We start from the raw sequence: 19,202 nt of genomic DNA on the forward strand, positions 1-19,202 counted from the left end.
TGAGGAAGTTGAAGATCCAGCTGCTGATCTGAGTGCTAAGACCCCAGGTTCCGGAGCTTAGGAATCAGTTTATTTGAAATGATGGTATTAAAGGCAGAGCTGTAGTCGATGAAAAGGAGCCTTACATATGTGTCTTTATTCTCCAGGTGTTCTAAGGAGGAACGTAGTGCCAGAGAGATGGCATCTGCCATTGACCTGTTGCTCCGCTAGGCGAATTGCAAAGCGTCGAGGTTGACCGGTAGGTTATGGTTGATGTGTGCCATAACCAATCGCTCGAAGCACTTCATAGCAATTGATGTTAGAGCCACAGGTCAATAGTCATTCAGGCATGCCACCTTGCTTTTCTTCGGCACCGGGATTATCGTTGCCTTCTTAAAACACGAGGGGATTGTAGACTGACCCCGGGAGTGTGTGATGGATGGCGTGGAGGGAGATTCACTCTGTGTCTGACCCCGGGAGTGTGTGATGGGACGGTGTGGAGGGAGATTCACTTTGTGTCTGACCCCGGGAGTGTGTGATGGGACGGCGTGGAGGGAGATTCACTCTGTGTCTGACCCCGGGAGTGTGTGATGGGACGGTGTGGAGGGAGATTCATTCTGTGTCTGACCCCGTGAGTGTGTGATGGGACGGTGTGGAGGGAGATTCACTCTGTGTCTGACCCCGGGAGTGTGTGATGGGACGGTGGGGAGGGAGTTTCACTTTATAACTGATCCGGGTGTGTGTGATGGGACGGTGTGGAGGGAGATTCACTCTGTGTCTGACCCCGGGAGTGCGTGATGGGATGGTGTGGAGGGAGATTCACTCTGTGTCTGACCCCGGGAGTGTGTGATGGGACGGTGTGGAGGGAGCTTCACTCTGTGTCTGACCCCGGGAGTGTGTGATGGGACAGTGTGGAGGGAGATTCACTCTGTGTCTGACCCCGGGAGTGTGTGATGGGACGGCGTGGAGGGAGATTCACTCTGTGTCTGACCCCGGGAGTGTGTGATGGGACGGTGTGGTGGGAGATTCACTCTGTGTCTGACCCCGGGAGTGTGTGATGGGACGGTGTGGAGGGAGATTCATTCTGTGTCTGACCCCGTGAGTGTGTGATGGGACGGTGTGGAGGGAGATTCACTCTGTGTCTGACCCCGGGAGTGTGTGATGGATCGGTGTGGAGGGAGATTCACTCTGTGCCTGACCCCGGGAGCGTGTGATGGATCGGTGTGGAGGGAGATTCACTCTGTGCCTGACCCCGGGAGTGTGTGATGGGACGGTGTGGAGGGAGATTCACTCTGTGTCTGACCCCGGGAGTGTGTGATGGGACGGTGTGGAGGGAGATTCACTCTGTGTCTGACCCCGGGAGTGTGTGATGGGACGGTGTGGAGGGAGATTCACTCTGTGTCTGACCCCGGGAGTGTGTGATGGGACAGTGTGGAGGGAGATTCCCTCTGTCTGATCCCGGGAGTGTGTGATGGGACGGTGTGGAGGGAGATTCCCTCTGTGTCTGACCCCTGGACTGTGTGATGGGATGGTGTGGAGGGAGCTTCACTCTGTCTGACCCTGGGAGTGTGTGATGGGACAATGTGGAGGGAGATTCACTCTGTGTCTGACCCCGGGAGTGTGTGATGGGACGGTGTGGAGGGAGATTCACTCTGTGTCTGACCCCTGGACTGTGTGATGGGACAGTGCGGAGGGAGTTTCACTCTGTCTGACCCCGGGAGTGTGTGATGGATGGTGTGGAGGGAGATTCACTCTGTGTCTGACCCCGGGAGTGTGTGATGGGACAGTGTGGAGGGAGATTCACTCTGTGTCTGACCCCGGGAGTGTGTGCTGGGACGGTGTGGAGGCAGATTCACTCTGTGTCAGACCAGGGAGTGTGTGATGGGACGGTGTGGAGGATTCATTCTTTGTCTGACCCCGGGAATGTGTGATGGGACGGTGTGGAGGGAGATTCACTCTGTGTCTGACCCCGGGAGTGTGTGATGGGACGGTGTGGAAGGGGATTCACTCTGTGTCTGACCTCAGGAGTGTGTGATGGGACGGTGTGGAGGGAGATTCACTTTGTGTCTGACCCCGGGAGTGTGTGATGGGACGGTGTAGAGGGAGATTCACTCTGTGTCTGACCCCGGGAGTGAGTGATGGGACAGTGTGGAGGGAGATTCACTCTGTGTCAGACCAGGGATTGTGTGATGGGACGGTGTGGAGGGAGATTCACTCTGTGTCTGACCCCGGGAGTGTGTGATGGGAAGGTGTGGAGGGAGATTCACTCTGTGTCTAACCCCTGGACTGTGTGTTGGGACGATGTGGAGGGAGATTCACTCTGTGTCTGACCCCGGGAGTGTGTGATGAGACAGTGTGGAGGGAGATTCACTCTGTGTCTGACCCTGGAAGTGTGTGATGGGACAGTGTGGAGGGAAATTCACTCCGTGTTTGACCCTGGGAGTGTGTGATGGGACGGTGTGGAGGGAGATTCACTCTGTGTCTGACCCCGGGAGTGTGTGATGGGACGGTGTGGAGGGAGATTCACTCTGTGTCTGACCCCGGGAGTGCGTGATGGGACGGTGTGGAGGGAGATTCACTCTGTGTCTGACCCCGAGAGTGTGTAATGGGATGGTGTGGAGGGAGATTCACTCTGTGTCTGACCCTGGGAGTGTGTGATGGGACGGTGTGGAGGGAGATTCACTCTGTGTCTGACCCTGGGAGTGTGTGATGGGACGGTGTGGAGGGAGATTCATTCTGTGTCTGACCCCGGGAGTGTGTGATGGGACGGTGTGGAGGGAGATTCACTGTGTGTCTGACCCCGGGAGTGTGTGATGGGACGGTGTGGAGGGAGATTCACTCTGTGTCTGACCCCGGGAGTGTGTGATGGGACGGTGTGGAGGGAGATTCACTCTGTGTCTGACCCCGGGAGTGTGTGATGGGACGGTGTGGAGGGAGATTCACTCTGTGTCTGACCCCGGGAGTGTGTGATGGGACGGTGTGGAGGGAGATTCACTCTGTGTCTGACCCTGGGAGTGTGTGATGGGACGGTGTGGAGGGAGATTCACTCTGTGTCTGACCCCGGGAGTGTGTGATGGGACGGTGTGGAGGGAGATTCACTCTGTGTCTGACCCCGGGAGTGTGTGATGGGACGGTGTGGAGGGAGATTCACTCTGTGTCTGACCCCGGGAGTGTGTGATGGGACGGTGTGGAGGGAGATTCACTCTGTGTCTGACCCCTGGACTGTGTGATGGGATGGTGTGGAGGGAGCTTCACTCTGTCTGACCCCGGGAGTGTGTGATGGGACAGTGTGGAGGGAGATTCCCTCTGTCTGATCCCGGGAGTGTGTGATGGGACGGTGTGGAGGGAGATTCCCTCTGTGTCTGACCCCTGGACTGTGTGATGGGATGGTGTGGAGGGAGCTTCACTCTGTCTGACCCTGGGAGTGTGTGATGGGACAATGTGGAGGGAGATTCACTCTGTGTCTGACCCCGGGAGTGTGTGATGGGACGGTGTGGAGGGAGATTCACTCTGTGTCTGACCCCTGGACTGTGTGATGGGACAGTGCGGAGGGAGTTTCACTCTGTCTGACCCCGGGAGTGTGTGATGGATGGTGTGGAGGGAGATTCACTCTGTGTCTGACCCCGGGAGTGTGTGATGGGACAGTGTGGAGGGAGATTCACTCTGTGTCTGACCCCGGGAGTGTGTGCTGGGACGGTGTGGAGGCAGATTCACTCTGTGTCAGACCAGGGAGTGTGTGATGGGACGGTGTGGAGGATTCATTCTTTGTCTGACCCCGGGAATGTGTGATGGGACGGTGTGGAGGGAGATTCACTCTGTGTCTGACCCCGGGAGTGTGTGATGGGACGGTGTGGAAGGGGATTCACTCTGTGTCTGACCTCAGGAGTGTGTGATGGGACGGTGTGGAGGGAGATTCACTTTGTGTCTGACCCCGGGAGTGTGTGATGGGACGGTGTAGAGGGAGATTCACTCTGTGTCTGACCCCGGGAGTGAGTGATGGGACAGTGTGGAGGGAGATTCACTCTGTGTCAGACCAGGGATTGTGTGATGGGACGGTGTGGAGGGAGATTCACTCTGTGTCTGACCCCGGGAGTGTGTGATGGGAAGGTGTGGAGGGAGATTCACTCTGTGTCTAACCCCTGGACTGTGTGTTGGGACGATGTGGAGGGAGATTCACTCTGTGTCTGACCCCGGGAGTGTGTGATGAGACAGTGTGGAGGGAGATTCACTCTGTGTCTGACCCTGGAAGTGTGTGATGGGACAGTGTGGAGGGAAATTCACTCCGTGTTTGACCCTGGGAGTGTGTGATGGGACGGTGTGGAGGGAGATTCACTCTGTGTCTGACCCCGGGAGTGTGTGATGGGACGGTGTGGAGGGAGATTCACTCTGTGTCTGACCCCGGGAGTGCGTGATGGGACGGTGTGGAGGGAGATTCACTCTGTGTCTGACCCCGAGAGTGTGTAATGGGATGGTGTGGAGGGAGATTCACTCTGTGTCTGACCCCGGGAGTGTGTAATGGGACGGTGTGGAGGGAGATTCACTCTGTGTCTGACCCCGGGAGTGTGTGATGGGACGGTGTGGAGGGAGATTCACTCTGTGTCTGACCCCAGGAGTGTGTGATGGGACGGAGTGGAGGGAGATTCACTCTGTGTCTGACCCCGGGAGTGTGTGATGGGACGGTGTGGAGGGAGATTCACTCTGTGTCTGACCCCGGGAGCACGTGATAGGACGGTGTGGAGGGAGATTCACTCTGTGTCTGACCCCGAGAGTGTGTAATGGGATGGTGTGGAGGGAGATTCACTCTGTGTCTGACCCCGGGAGTGTGTAATGGGACGGTGTGGAGGGAGATTCACTCTGTGTCTGACCCCGGGAGTGTGTGATGGGACGGTGTGGAGGGAGATTCACTCTGTGTCTGACCCCAGGAGTGTGTGATGGGACGGTGTGGAGGGAGATTCACTCTGTGTCTGACCCCGGGAGTGTGTGATGGGACGGTGTGGAGGGAGATTCACTCTGTGTCTGACCCCGGGTGTGTGTGATGGGACGGTGTGGAGGGAGATTCACTCTGTGTCTGACCCCGGGAGTGTGTGATGGGACGGTGTGGAGGGAGATTCACTCTGTGGCTGACCCCGGGAGTGTGTGATGGGATGGTGTGGAGGGAGATTCACTCTGTGTCTGACCCCGGGAGTGTGTGATGGGACGGTGTGGAGGGAGATTCACTCTGTGTCTGACCCCGGGAGTGTGCGATGGGACGGTGTGGAGGGAGATTCACTCTGTGGCTGACCCCGGGAGTGTGTGATGGGACGGTGTGGAGGATTCACTCTTTGTCTGACCCCGGGAATGTGTGATGGGACGGTGTGGAGGGAGATTCACTCTGTGTCTGACCCCGGGAGTGTGTGATGGGACGGTGTGGAAGGGGATTCACTCTGTGTCTGACCTCAGGAGTGTGTGATGGGACGGTGTGGAGGGAGATTCACTTTGTGTCTGACCCCGGGAGTGTGTGATGGGACGGTGTAGAGGGAGATTCACTCTGTGTCTGACCCCGGGAGTGAGTGATGGGACAGTGTGGAGGCAGATTCACTCTGTGTCAGACCAGGGAGTGTGTGATGGGACGGTGTGGAGGGAGATTCACTCTGTGTCTGACCCCGGGAGTGTGTGATGGGAAGGTGTGGAGGGAGATTCACTCTGTGTCTAACCCCTGGACTGTGTGTTGGGACGATGTGGAGGGAGATTCACTCTGTGTCTGACCCCGGGAGTGTGTGATGAGACAGTGTGGAGGGAGATTCACTCTGTGTCTGACCCTGGAAGTGTGTGATGGGACAGTGTGGAGGGAAATTCACTCCGTGTTTGACCCTGGGAGTGTGTGATGGGACGGTGTGGAGGGAGATTCACTCTGTGTCTGACCCCGGGAGTGTGTGATGGGACGGTGTGGAGGGAGATTCACTCTGTGTCTGACCCCGGGAGTGCGTGATGGGACGGTGTGGAGGGAGATTCACTCTGTGTCTGACCCCGAGAGTGTGTAATGGGACGGTGTGGAGGGAGATTCACTCTGTGTCTGACCCCGGGAGTGTGTAATGGGACGGTGTGGAGGGAGATTCACTCTGCGTCTGACCCCGGGAGTGTGTGATGGGACGGTGTGGAGGGAGATTCACTCTGTGTCTGACCCCAGGAGTGTGTGATGGGACGGTGTGGAGGGAGATTCACTCTGTGTCTGACCCCGGGAGTGTGTGATGGGACGGTGTGGAGGGAGATTCACTCTGTGTCTGACCCCGGGTGTGTGTGATGGGACGGTGTGGAGGGAGATTCATTCTGTGTCTGACCCCGGGAGTGTGTGATGGGACGGTGTGGAGGGAGATTCACTCTGTGGCTGACCCCGGGAGTGTGTGATGGGATGGTGTGGAGGGAGATTCACTCTGTGTCTGACCCCGGGAGTGTGTGATGGGACGGTGTGGAGGGAGATTCACTCTGTGTCTGACCCCGGGAGTGTGTGATGGGACGGTGTGGAGGGAGATTCACTCTGTGGCTGACCCCGGGAGTGTGTGATGGGACGGTGTGGAGGGAGATTCACTCTGTGTCTGACCCCGGGAGTGTGTGGTGGGACGGTGTGGAGGGAGCTTCACTCTGTGTCTGACCCTGGGACTGTGTGATGGGACAGGGTAGAGAGATTGTCACCCTTTGTCTGATCCCGGGAATGTGCGACGGGATAGTGTCTGAATGCTGCAGTTTGCCTTCACCTCTGGTCTTGCATTTCTCTTTGCCCCTACCTGCCCACTCATTTGAATGCGTATTTGCCAGGGCCACTGTTTCTCCACCGCGTCCTCTCCCCCGTAAACACGAGCGACCTCTCGCTGACTGCGTCTTCGACCTCTCATCCCACAGCCCATGGGAATATCCCCTGTCAGAGATACAAGGGAGTGGGTGATGGTTGGCATGCCGATAGTCATCCCCTTGGGTTGGACTGAGTGACTGTTGCTGTCTCTATCCCATTTCTACACAGAAAGGGAGGAGTCTCACTCGTAGTATAGATGGTGGTGATGGGAGTGAATGGGAAGTCTTACAATCCCTTTGGGAGTGCTGATGCTGTAGTGAATGGGAAAGGGATGGGGTCCCATTGAGAGTGTGGATGGTGGGAGTGAATGGGAAGAGGTGGGGTCCCATTAGGTCGATGGTGGAGTGAATGGGAAGAGATGGGGTCCTATTAGGTCGATGGTGGAGTGAATGGGAAGAGGTGGGGTCCTATTAAGAGTGTGGACAGTGGGAGTGAATGGGAAGAGGTGGGGTCCTATTAAGAGTGTGGACGGTGGGAGTGAATGGGAAGAGATGGGGTCCTATTAAGAGTGTGGACGGTGGGAGTGAATGGGAAGAGATGGGGTCCTATTAAGAGTGTGGACGGTGGGAGTGAATGGGAAGAGATGGGGTCCTATTAAGAGTGTGGACGGTGGGAGTGAATGGGAAGAGATGGGGTCCTATTAAGAGTGTGGACGGTGGGAGTGAATGGGAAGAGATGGGGTCCCATTGAGAGTGTGGACGGTGGGAGTGAATGGGAAGAGATGGTGTCCTATTAAGAGTGTGGACGGTGGGAGTGAATGGGAAGAGATGGGGTCCCATTAGGTCGATGGTGGAGTGAATGGGAAGAGATGGGATCCCATTGAGAGTGTGGACGGTGGGAGTGAATGGGAAGAGATGGGGTCCTATTAAGAGTGTGGACGGTGGGAGTGAATGGGAAGAGGTGGGGTCCCATTGAGAGTGTGGACGGTGGGAGTGAATGGGAAGAGGTGGGGTCCCATTGAGAGTGTGGACGGTGGGAGTGAATGGGAAGAGATGGGGTCCTATTGAGAGTGTGGACGGTGGGAGTGAATGGGAAGAGATGGGGTCCCTTTGGGAGTGTGGACGGTGGGAGTGAATGGGAAGGGTGGGGTCCCATTGAGAGTGTGGACGGTGGGAGTGAATGGGAAGAGATGGGGTCCTATTAAGAGTGTGGACAGTGGGAGTGAATGGGAAGGGGTGGGGTCCCATTGAGAGTGTGGATGGTGGGAGTGAATGGGAAGAGATGGGGTCCTATTAAGAGTGTGGACAGTGGGAGTGAATGGGAAGAGATGGGGTCCCATTGAGAGTGTGGACGGTGGGAGTGAATGGGAAGAGATGGGGTCCCTTTGGGAGTGTGGACGGTGGGAGTGAATGGGAAGGGTGGGGTCCCATTGAGAGTGTGGACGGTGGGAGTGAATGGGAAGAGATGGGGTCCTATTGTGAGTGTGGACGGTGGGAGTGAATGGGAAGAGATGGGGTCCCTTTGGGAGTGTGGACGGTGGGAGTGAATGGGAAGGGTGGGGTCCCATTGAGAGTGTGGACGGTGGGAGTGAATGGGAAGAGATGGGGTCCTATTAAGAGTGTGGACAGTGGGAGTGAATGGGAAGGGGTGGGGTCCCATTGAGAGTGTGGATGGTGGGAGTGAATGGGAAGAGATGGGGTCCTATTAAGAGTGTGGACAGTGGGAGTGAATGGGAAGAGATGGGGTCCCATTGAGAGTGTGGACGGTGGGAGTGAATGGGAAGAGATGGGGTCCTATTAAGAGTGTGGACAGTGGGAGTGAATGGGAAGAGGTGGGGTCCCATTGACAGTGTGGACGGTGGGAGTGAATGGGAAGAGGTGGGGTACCATTGAGAGTGTGGACGATGGGAGTGAATGGGAAGAGATGGGGTCCCATTGGGAATTTGGGTGGTGGAAGTGAATGGGAAGGGGTGGGGTCCCTTTGGGAGTGTGGACGGTGGGAGTGAATGGGAAGAGGTGGGGTCCCATTAAGAGTGTGGACAGTGGGAGTGAATGGGAAGGGGTGGGGTCCCATTGAGAGTGTGGACGGTGGGAGTGAATGGGAAGAGGTGGGTTCCCATTGAGAGTGTGGACGGTGGGAGTGAATGGGAAGGGGTGGGGTCCCTTTGGGAGTGTGGACGGTGGGAGTGAATGGGAAGGGGTGGGGTCCCTTTGGGAGTGTGGACGGTGGGAGTGAATGGGAAGAGATGGGGTCCTATTAAGAGTGTGGACGGTGGGAGTGAATGGGAAGAGGTGGGGTCCCATTGAGAGTGTGGATGGTGGAGTGAATGGGAAGAGATGGGGTCCCATTGAGAGTGTGGACGGTGGGAGTGAATGGGTAGAGATGGGGTCCTATTAAGAGTGTGGACGGTGGGAGTGAATGGGAAGATATGGGGTCCCATTGAGAGTGTGGATGGTGGGAGTGAATGGGAAGAGATGGGGTCCTATTAAGAGTGTGGACAGTGGGAGTGAATGGGAAGAGGTGGGGTCCCATTGAGAGTGTGGACGGTGGGAGTGAATGGGAAGAGATGGGGTCCCATTGAGAGTGTGGACGGTGGGAGTGAATGGGAAGAGGTGGGGTCCCATTAGGTCGATGGTGGAGTGAATGGGAAGAGGTGGGGTCCCTTTGGGAGTGTGGACCGTGGGAGTGAATGGGAAGAGGTGGGGTCCTATTGAGAGTGTGGACGGTGGGAGTGAATGGGAAGAGGTGGGGTCCCATTGAGAGTGTGGACGGTGGGAGTGAATGGGAAGAGGTGGGGTCCCATTAGGTCGATGGTGGAGTGAATGGGAAGGGGTGGGGTCCCTTTGGGAGTGTGGACGGTGGGAGTGAATGGGAAGAGGTGGGGTCCCATTGAGAGTGTGGACGGTGGGAGTGAATGGGAAGAGGTGGGGTCCTATTGAGAGTGTGGACGGTGGGAGTGAATGGGAAGAGGTGGGGTCCCATTGAGAGTGTGGACGGTGGGAGTGAATGGGAAGAGGTGGGGTCCTATTAAGAGTGTGGACGGTGGGAGTGAATGGGAAGAGGTGGGGTCCCATTGAGAGTGTGGACGGTGGGAGTGAATGGGAAGAGGTGGGGTCCTATTAAGAGTGTGGACGGTGGGAGTGAATGGGAAGAGGTGGGGTCCCATTGAGAGTGTGGACAGTGGGAGTGAATGGGAAGAGGTGGGGTCCCATTAAGAGTGTGGACAGTGGGAGTGAATGGGAAGAGGTGGGGTCCCATTGAGAGTGTGGACAGTGGGAGTGAATGGGAAGAGATGGGGTCCCATTGAGAGTGTGGACGGTGGGAGTGAATGGGAAGGGGTGGGGTCCCATTGAGAGTGTGGACGGTGGGAGTGAATGGGAAGGGGTGGGGTCCCATCGAGAGTGTGGACGGTGGGAGTGAATGGGAAGAGGTGGGGTCCTATTAAGAGTGTGGACGGTGGGAGTGAATGGGAAGAGGTGGGGTCCCATTGAGAGTGTGGACGGTGGGAGTGAATGGGAAGAGATGGGGTCCTATTAAGAGTGTGGACGGTGGGAGTGAATGGGAAGAGGTGGGGTCCCATTGAGAGTGTGGACAGTGGGAGTGAATGGGAAGAGATGGGGTCCCATTGAGAGTGTGGACGGTGGGAGTGAATGGGAAGGGGTGGGGTCCCATTGAGAGTGTGGACGGTGGGAGTGAATGGGAAGGGGTGGGGTCCCATCGAGAGTGTGGACGGTGGGAGTGAATGGGAAGAGGTGGGGTCCTATTAAGAGTGTGGACGGTGGGAGTGAATGGGAAGAGGTGGGGTCCCATTGAGAGTGTGGACGGTGGGAGTGAATGGGAAGAGATGGGGTCCTATTAAGAGTGTGGACGGTGGGAGTGAATGGGAAGAGGTGGGGTCCCATTGAGAGTGTGGACGGTGGGAGTGAATGGGAAGAGGTGGGTTCCCATTGAGAGTGTGGACGGTGGGAGTGAATGGGAAGGGGTGGGGTCCCTTTGGGAGTGTGGATGGTGGGAGTGAATGGGAAGAGATGGGGTCCTATTAAGAGTGTGGACGGTGGGAGTGAATGGGAAGAGGTGGGGTCCCATTGAGAGTGTGGACGGTGGGAGTGAATGGGAAGAGGTGGGGTCCCATTGAGAGTGTGGACGGTGGGAGTGAATGGGAAGAGATGGGGTCCTATTAAGAGTGTGGACGGTGGGAGTGAATGGGAAGAGATGGGGTCCTATTAAGAGTGTGGACGGTGGGAGTGAATGGGAAGAGATGGGGTCCTATTAAGAGTGTGGACGGTGGGAGTGAATGGGAAGAGATGGGGTCCCATTAGGTCGATGGTGGAGTGAATGGGAAGAGATGGGGTCCCATTGAGAGTGTGGACGGTGGGAGTGAATGGGAAGAGATGGGGTCCTATTAAGAGTGTGGACGGTGGGAGTGAATGGGAAGAGATGGGGTCCTATTAAGAGTGTGGACAGTGGGAGTGAATGGGAGGAGATGGGGTCCTATTAAGAGTGTGGACGGTGGGAGTGAATGGGAAGAGATGGGGTCCTATTAAGAGTGTGGACGGTGGGAGTGAATGGGAAGAGATGGGGTCCTATTAAGAGTGTGGACAGTGGGAGTGAATGGGAAGAGGTGGGGTCCCATTAAGAATGTGGACAGTGGGAGTGAATGGGAAGAGATGGGGTCCCATTGAGAGTGTGGACAGTGGGAGTGAATGGGAGGAGATGGGGTCCTATTAAGAGTGTGGACGGTGGGAGTGAATGGGAAGAGATGGGGTCCTATTAAGAATGTGGACGGTGGGAGTGAATGGGAAGAGATGGGGTCCTATTAAGAGTGTGGACAGTGGGAGTGAATGGGAAGAGGTGGGGTCCCATTGAGAGTGTGGACGGTGGGAGTGAATGGGAAGAGATGGGGTCCTATTAAGAGTGTGGACGGTGGGAGTGAATGGGAAGAGATGGGGTCCTATTAAGAGTGTGGACGGTGGGAGTGAATGGGAAGAGATGGGGTCCTATTAAGAGTGTGGACAGTGGGAGTGAATGGGAAGAGGTGGGGTCCCATTGAGAGTGTGGACGGTGGGAGTGAATGGGAAGAGATGGGGTCCCATTGAGAGTGTGGACGGTGGGAGTGAATGGGAAGAGATGGGGTCCCATTGAGAGTGTGGACGGTGGGAGTGAATGGGAAGAGGTGGGGTCCCATTGAGAGTGTGGACGGTGGGAGTGAATGGGAAGAGGTGGGGTCCCATTGAGAGTGTGGACGGTGGGAGTGAATGGGAAGAGGTGGGGTTCCATTGAGAGTGTGGACGGTGGGAGTGAATGGGAAGAGGTGGGGTCCCTTTGGGAGTGTGGACGGTGGGAGTGAATGGGAAGAGATGGGGTCCCATTGAGAGTGTGGACGGTGGGAGTGAATGGGAAGGGGTGGGGTCCCATTGAGAGTGTGGACGGTGTGAGGGAATGGGAAGAGGTGGGGTCCCATTGAGAGTGTGGACGGTGGGAGTGAATGGGAAGAGATGGGGTCCCATTGAGAGTGTGGACGGTGGGAGTGAATGGGAAGAGGTGGGGTCCCACTGAGAGTGTGGACAGTGGGAGTGAATGGGAAGATGTGGGGTCCCATTAAGAGTGTGGACAGTGGGAGGGAATGGGAAGAGGTGGGGTCCCATTGAGAGTGTGGACAGTGGGAGTGAATGGGAAGAGATGGGGTCCCATTGAGAGTGTGGACGGTGGGAGTGAATGGGAAGGGGTGGGGTCCCATTGAGAGTGTGGACGGTGGGAGTGAATGGGAAGGGGTGGGGTCCCATCGAGAGTGTGGACGGTGGGAGTGAATGGGAAGAGGTGGGGTCCTATTAAGAGTGTGGACGGTGGGAGTGAATGGGAAGAGGTGGGGTCCCATTGAGAATGTGGACGGTGGGAGTGAATGGGAAGAGATGGGGTCCTATTAAGAGTGTGGATGGTGGGAGTGAATGGGAAGAGATGGGGTCCTATTAAGAGTGTGGACGGTGGGAGTGAATGGGAAGAGGTGGGGTCCCATTGAGAGTGTGGACGGTGGGAGTGAATGGGAAGAGGTGGGGTCCTATTAAGAGTGTGGACGGTGGGAGTGAATGGGAAGAGATGGGGTCCTATTAAGAGTATGGACGGTGGGAGTGAATGGGAAGAGGTGGGGTCCCATTGAGAGTGTGGACGGTGGGAGTGAATGGGAAGAGGTGGGGTCCTATTAAGAGTGTGGACAGTGGGAGTGAATGGGAAGAGGTGGGGTCCTATTAAGAGTGTGGACAGTGGGAGTGAATGGGAAGAGGTGGGGTCCTATTAAGAGTGTGGACAGTGGGAGTGAATGGGAAGAGATGGGGTCCTATTAAGAGTGTGGACAGTGGGAGTGAATGGGAAGAGGTGTGGTCCTATTAAGAGTGTGGACAGTGGGAGTGAATGGGAAGAGGTGGGGTCCTATTAAGAGTGTGGACAGTGGGAGTGAATGGGAAGAGGTGGGGTCCTATTAAGAGTGTGGACGGTGGGAGTGAATGGGAAGAGGTGGGGTCCCATTGAGAGTGTGGACGGTGGGAGTGAATGGGAAGAGGTGGGGTCCCATTGAGAGTGTGGACGGTGGGAGTGAATGGGAAGAGATGGGGTCCTATTAAGAGTGTGGACGGTGGGAGTGAATGGGAAGAGGTGGGGTCCCATCGAGAGTGTGGACGATGGGAGTGAATGGGAAGAGATGGGGTCCCATTAGGTCGATGGTGGAGTGAATGGGAAGAGGTGGGGTCCCATTGGGAATTTGGGTGGTGGAAGTGAATGGGAAGGGGTGGGGTCCCTTTGGGAGTGTGGACGGTGGGAGTGAATGGGAAGAGATGGGGTCCTATTAAGAGTGTGGACGGTGGGAGTGAATGGGAAGAGGTGGGGTCCCTTTGGGAGTGTGGACGGTGGGAGTGAATGGGAAGAGATGGGGTCCTATTGAGAGTGTGGACAGTGGGAGTGAATGGGAAGAGGTGGGGTCCCATTGAGAGTGTGGACAGTGGGAGTGAATGGGAAGAGATGGGGTCCTATTAAGAGTGTGGACGGTGGGAGTGAATGGGAAGAGATGGGGTCCCATTGAGAGTGTGGACGGTGGGAGTGAATGGGAAGAGATGGGGTCCTATTGAGAGTGTGGACGGTGGGAGTGAATGGGAAGAGGTGGGGTCCCTTTGGGAGTGTGGACGGTGGGAGTGAATGGGAACATGTGGGGTCCCTTTGGGAGTGTGGACGGTGGGAGTGAATGGGAAGAGGTGGGGTCCCTTTGGGAGTGTGGACGGTGGGAGTTAATGGGAAGAGGTGGGGTCCCATTGAGAGTGTGGACGGTGGGAGTGAATGGGAAGAGGTGGGGTCCCTTTGGGAGTGTGCACGGTGTGAGTGAATGGGAAAGGGTGAGGTCCCGTTGGGAATGCTGATGATGGATGTGAATGGGAAAGGTGTGGAGTTCCATTAGGGTTGTTGATGGTGGAGTGAATAGGAAGAGGTGGGGTCCCATTGGGAATTTGGGTGGTGGAAGTGAATCGAAAGAGGAGATTCCATTGGGAATGTGGACAATGGGAGTAAATGAGGAAGGGATGGGGCTGGGGTCCCTTTGAGTGTGATTAGGAACGGTTGGAGTCCAGAAAGCCATGAACAGATAGGAGTGGGGAGCAGTTTGACAGGGAAGTTAGCCCAATGATGTGGGACGTACCCTCTGGCCTCCTGGTGAGTTGGGTGAGCTCCTCCAGTTGGTTGTAGTTGGCAAAGTAAAAAGTGCGTGGTTCATCCTGGCTAGTGACAAGTTGCTCAAGCTCCTCCTTACTCCCATCGCCAATCCCAATGGCAAATACGTCTGGGACAGAACATAAAGAAAACAATGAGTTTTCTCCCAGCATGCCCCACATCAGAGTGTCTCCAGGCAGCAGCAAGGCATGATGGGAGATACTGGCAGACCAGCATTTATTGTCCATCATCAATCACCCCTCGGGAAAGTGGGGAACTTGCCAGCATTTATTGCCCATCCCTGATCACCCCTCAAGAGGGTGGGGAACGACAACATTTATCACAATTGCCTCCTCAAGATGGTGGGGGTCTGCCATAACTAATTGCCCATCACAAGACCAAGACAATACCTTTGTGCAGGTGTGGTCTTCCCAGCAACTATTGCCCATCTCTACTATCGCTACTTGCCTCATCAAGAACGTGGGGCTTTGCCAGAGTTTACCACACATCCCTAATCACCCTTTGGGAAGATGGGGGTAAGACCCCCCCAACACATCAACTCCTTGAACCACTTGTGTCACTTCTGATGACAGGGCTCCCAAAGCACCTCTGGCTCCACAATTCAGACCATCAAAGGGAGGGTGATTCATTTCCCGGTCGGGCGGTGCAGGTGAGGTGAATCTATGGATAGCGGTACAATATTCCCCCCTCCCCACTCAGCTCCCTCAACCACTGCCTCGTCCTTCAGATCGGAAGAGATGGGGGTGACAGACCAACGTTAAACCTTAGCACTGGCCATCCCTCCTCCTCCCTGCCTTTCCAAAGAGTCGGTCCTCCCCCGGTGATGGGAGGTATTTACCGAGGTCCTCCTCAGCCCTGGGCACCGCCTTCTTAATCTTCTTCACAACTTCTACAGGATTCCTGCCCACGTTATGTCTCCCTGTCAGACAGAAATACAGAACACAATGTCAAGATAACCTTAATTCACACAAGGACTTGATTTCTAGATTGTGGAAGAAGAACGGACCCTTCAGCAAATAAATTACTCTAATGCCCACCCCCCACCCAGCTGCTGTACTCAGTCCCCTGACTGACCAAGGCCAGGGTGCCAAATGCCTGAACCCACTTCTCCACTTTCAGCAAACCATTTCCCCGTACCCCTGGGTCCCAGAAGACAAATTGGGAAGGTGGAGGTTTTACCGTCAGTGAGAAGGATGATGATTTGTCGGGTGAGAGTTTCCGGAGGAGTTGCAGACACGGCCTGCTTGATGTATCCCAGGGTGTGGTCCAATGCCCCACTGATGTTGGTGCCCATCTCGGAGAGGTAGGCTGGAATCAGCAATGTACAGGTCATGAGTGGGGAGGGGAGGGAGGTAGAGGGGGAGAAGAGAAGGGGAGGAGTGGGGGAGAAGGCGGGGTAAGAGGGAGGGGCGGAGTGGGAAAGAATGAGTGGACGGAGAAGGTAGGGGTGAGAGGGGAGGGAGAGACAGGATGGGGGGGGAGAGAGGACAGGGAGAGTAGGGCAGTGAGGGGATGAGGGGGGGAGTGAGGACGTGGTCCTGACCTGTGTAGTTGAAGTCGTGGAAATCCTCGGCGAACAGGGGCTCGGAATTGGAACTGACCTCGAACAGGACACGGGAGGCGAAGCAGAAAGCGTGGAACTCTACACGGTTTGAGACTGCATGTGTCTGCGGATGGAATGGCGGCTCAGCAGGTGCAGATGGGGAGCATCACATCTGAATAACACCCCCCCACTCATCCTCAACCCCTCCAGATCATCTGCCATAGACCACGTCTCCCATCCCAATAACTCCCCATCACCCCTCGCCAAAGGAATGGAGATGGGGAGGGACAGGCTGTGGGTGAGAAGGTTGGCAGAGGCAGTCGAAATAAGGTCCTAAGCCCCTTCTCCCTCCATCCATTCTCCCCCCCACACCCATCTCCCACTCCCCATCCGTCTCTCACCCTCCATCCATTCTCTCCCCCCCACACCCATCTCTCCCACTCCCCATCCATCTCTCTCCCTCCATCCATTCTCTCCCCCCCACACCCATCTCTCCCACTCCCCATCCGTCTCTCTCCCACTCCCCATCCGTCTCTCTCCCACTCCCCGTCCGTCTCTCTCCCTCCATCCATTCTCTTCCCCCCACACCCATCTCTCCCACTCTCCATCCGTCTCTCTCCCTCCATCCATTCTCTCCCCCACACACCCACCTATCCCACTCCCCATCCCTCTCTCTCCCTCCATCCATTCTCCTCCTCCCACACCCATCTCTCCCACTCCCCTTCCGTCTCTCTCCCTCCATCCATTCTCTCCCCCCCACACCCATCTCTCCCACTCCCCATCCGTCTCTCTCCCTCCATCCATTCTCTCCCCCCCACACCCATCTCTCCCACTCCCCATCCGTCTCTCTCCCTCCATCCATTCTCTCCCCCCCACACCCATCTCTCCCACTCGCCATCCGTCCCTCTCCCTCCATCCATTCCCTCCCCCCCACACCCATCTCTCCCACTCCCCATCCGTCTCTCTCCCTCCATCCATTCTCTCCCCCACACCCATCTCTCCCACTCGCCATCCGTCCCTCTCCCTCCATCCATTCCCTCCCCCCCACACCCATCTCTCCCACTCCCCATCCGTCTCTCTCCCTCCATCCATTCTCTCCCCCACACCCATCTCTCCCACTCCCCATCCGTCTCTCTCCCTCCATCCATTCTCTCCCCCCCACACCCATCTCTCCCACTCCCCATCCGTCTCTCTCCCTCCATCCGTTCTCCCCCCCCCACACCCATCTCTCCCACTCCCCATCCGTCTCTCTCCCTCCATCCATTCTCTCCCCCCCACACCCATCTCTCCCACTCCCCATCCGTCTCTCTCCCTCCATCCATTCTCCCCCCACTACACCCATCTCACCCACTCCCCATCCGTCTCTCTCCCTCCATCCGTCTCTCCCCCCCACACCCATCTCTCCCACTCTCCATCCGTCTCTCTCCCTCCATCCGTCTCTCCCCCCCACACCCATCTCTCCCACTCCCCATCCGTCTCTCTCCCTCCATCCATTCTCTCCCCCCCACACCCATCTCTCCCACTCCCCATCCGTCTCTCTCCCTCCATCCGTCTCTCCCCCCCACACCCATCTCTCCCACTCTCCATCCGTCTCTCTCCCTCCATCCATTCTCGCCCCCCCACACCCATCTCCCCCACTCCCCATCCGTCTCTCTCCCACTCCCCATCCGTCTCTCTCCCTCCATCCATTCTCTCCCCCCCACACCCATCTCTCCCACTCCCCATCCGTCTCTCTCCCTCCATCCATTCTCTCCCCCTCTCCATCCGTCACTCTCCCTCCATCCGTTCTCTCCCCCCCACACCCATCTCTCCCACTCTCCATCCGTCTCTCTCCCTCCATCCATTCTCCCCCAACACACCCATCTCTCCCACTCCCCATCCGTCTCTCTCCCTCCATCCATTCTCTCCCCCTCTCCATCCGTCACTCTCCCTCCATCCGTTCTCTCCCACCCACACCCATCTCACCCACTCTCCATCCGTCTCTCTCCCTCCATCCCTCCCCCCCCACACCCATCTCTCCCACTCCCCATCCGTCTCTCTCCCTCCATCCATTCTCTCCCCCCCCACACCCATCTCTCCCACTCCCCATCCGTCTCTCTCCCTCCATCCATTCTCTCCCCCCCACACCCATCTCTCCCACTCCCCATCCGTCTCTCTCCCTCCATCCATTCTCTCCCCCCCACACCCATCTCTCCCACTCCCCATCCGTCTCTCTCCCACTCCCCATCCGTCTCTCTCCCACTCCCCATCCGTCTCTCTCCCTCCATCCATTCTTCTTCCTCCTTTTCTTCCCACACACCATCTCTCCCACTCTCCATCCGTCTCTCTCCCTCCATCCATTCTCTCCCCCACACCCCTCTCCCCCTCTCCATCCGTCTCTCTCCCTCCATCCATTCTCTCCCCCCCACACCCACCTATCCCACTCCACATCCCTCTCTCTCCCTCCATCCATTCTCCTCCTCCCACACCCATCTCCCCCACTCCCCATCCGTCTCTCTCCCACTCCCCATCCGTCTCTCTCCCTCCATCCATTCTCTCCCCCCCCACACCCATCTCTCCCACTCCCCATCCGTCTCTCTCCCTCCATCCATTCTCTCCCCCTCTCCATCCGTCACTCTCCCTCCATCCGTTCTCTCCCCCCCACACCCATCTCTCCCACTCTCCATCCGTCTCTCTCCCTCCATCCATTCTCCCCAACACACCCATCTCTCCCACTCCCCATCCGTCTCTCTCCCTCCATCCATTCTCTCCCCCTCTCCATCCGTCACTCTCCCTCCATCCGTTCTCTCCCACCCACACCCATCTCACCCACTCTCCATCCGTCTCTCTCCCTCCATCCCTCCCCCCCCCACACCCATCTCTCCCACTCCCCATCCGTCTCTCTCCCTCCATCCATTCTCGCCCCCCCACACCCATCTCCCCCACTCCCCATCCGTCTCTCTCCCACTCCCCATCCGTCTCTCTCCCTCCATCCATTCTCTCCCCCCCACACCCATCTCTCCCACTCCCCATCCGTCTCTCTCCCTCCATCCATTCTCTCCCCCTCTCCATCCGTCACTCTCCCTCCATCCGTTCTCTCCCCCCCACACCCATCTCTCCCACTCTCCATCCGTCTCTCTCCCTCCATCCATTCTCCCCCAACACACCCATCTCTCCCACTCCCCATCCGTCTCTCTCCCTCCATCCATTCTCTCCCCCTCTCCATCC

The 19,202-nt window shown here is 56.9% G+C and overlaps 1 protein-coding gene across 1 annotated transcript in view; it reads right to left on the reverse strand.

Moving 5' to 3' along the window:
* The window catches only part of LOC132386953 (chymotrypsin-like protease CTRL-1), a gene marked incomplete at its 5' end in the record, with an annotated part of 40,622 nt that extends 24,503 nt beyond the window's left edge, over positions 1 to 16,119 (reverse strand). Inside the window, 5 exons of the mRNA XM_059959308.1 lie at positions 6,741 to 6,871; positions 14,421 to 14,561; positions 15,291 to 15,371; positions 15,632 to 15,760; positions 15,996 to 16,119. Of these exons, the coding sequence (XP_059815291.1) occupies positions 6,741 to 6,871; positions 14,421 to 14,561; positions 15,291 to 15,371; positions 15,632 to 15,760; positions 15,996 to 16,119 (606 nt within the window). The remainder of the gene's footprint in view (positions 1 to 6,740; positions 6,872 to 14,420; positions 14,562 to 15,290; positions 15,372 to 15,631; positions 15,761 to 15,995) is intronic.
* Between the last annotated feature and the right edge of the window lie 3,083 nt (positions 16,120 to 19,202).

Source organism: Hypanus sabinus, unplaced genomic scaffold, assembly GCF_030144855.1.
Source record: "Hypanus sabinus isolate sHypSab1 unplaced genomic scaffold, sHypSab1.hap1 scaffold_1413, whole genome shotgun sequence".
NCBI lineage: Eukaryota > Metazoa > Chordata > Chondrichthyes > Myliobatiformes > Dasyatidae > Hypanus > Hypanus sabinus.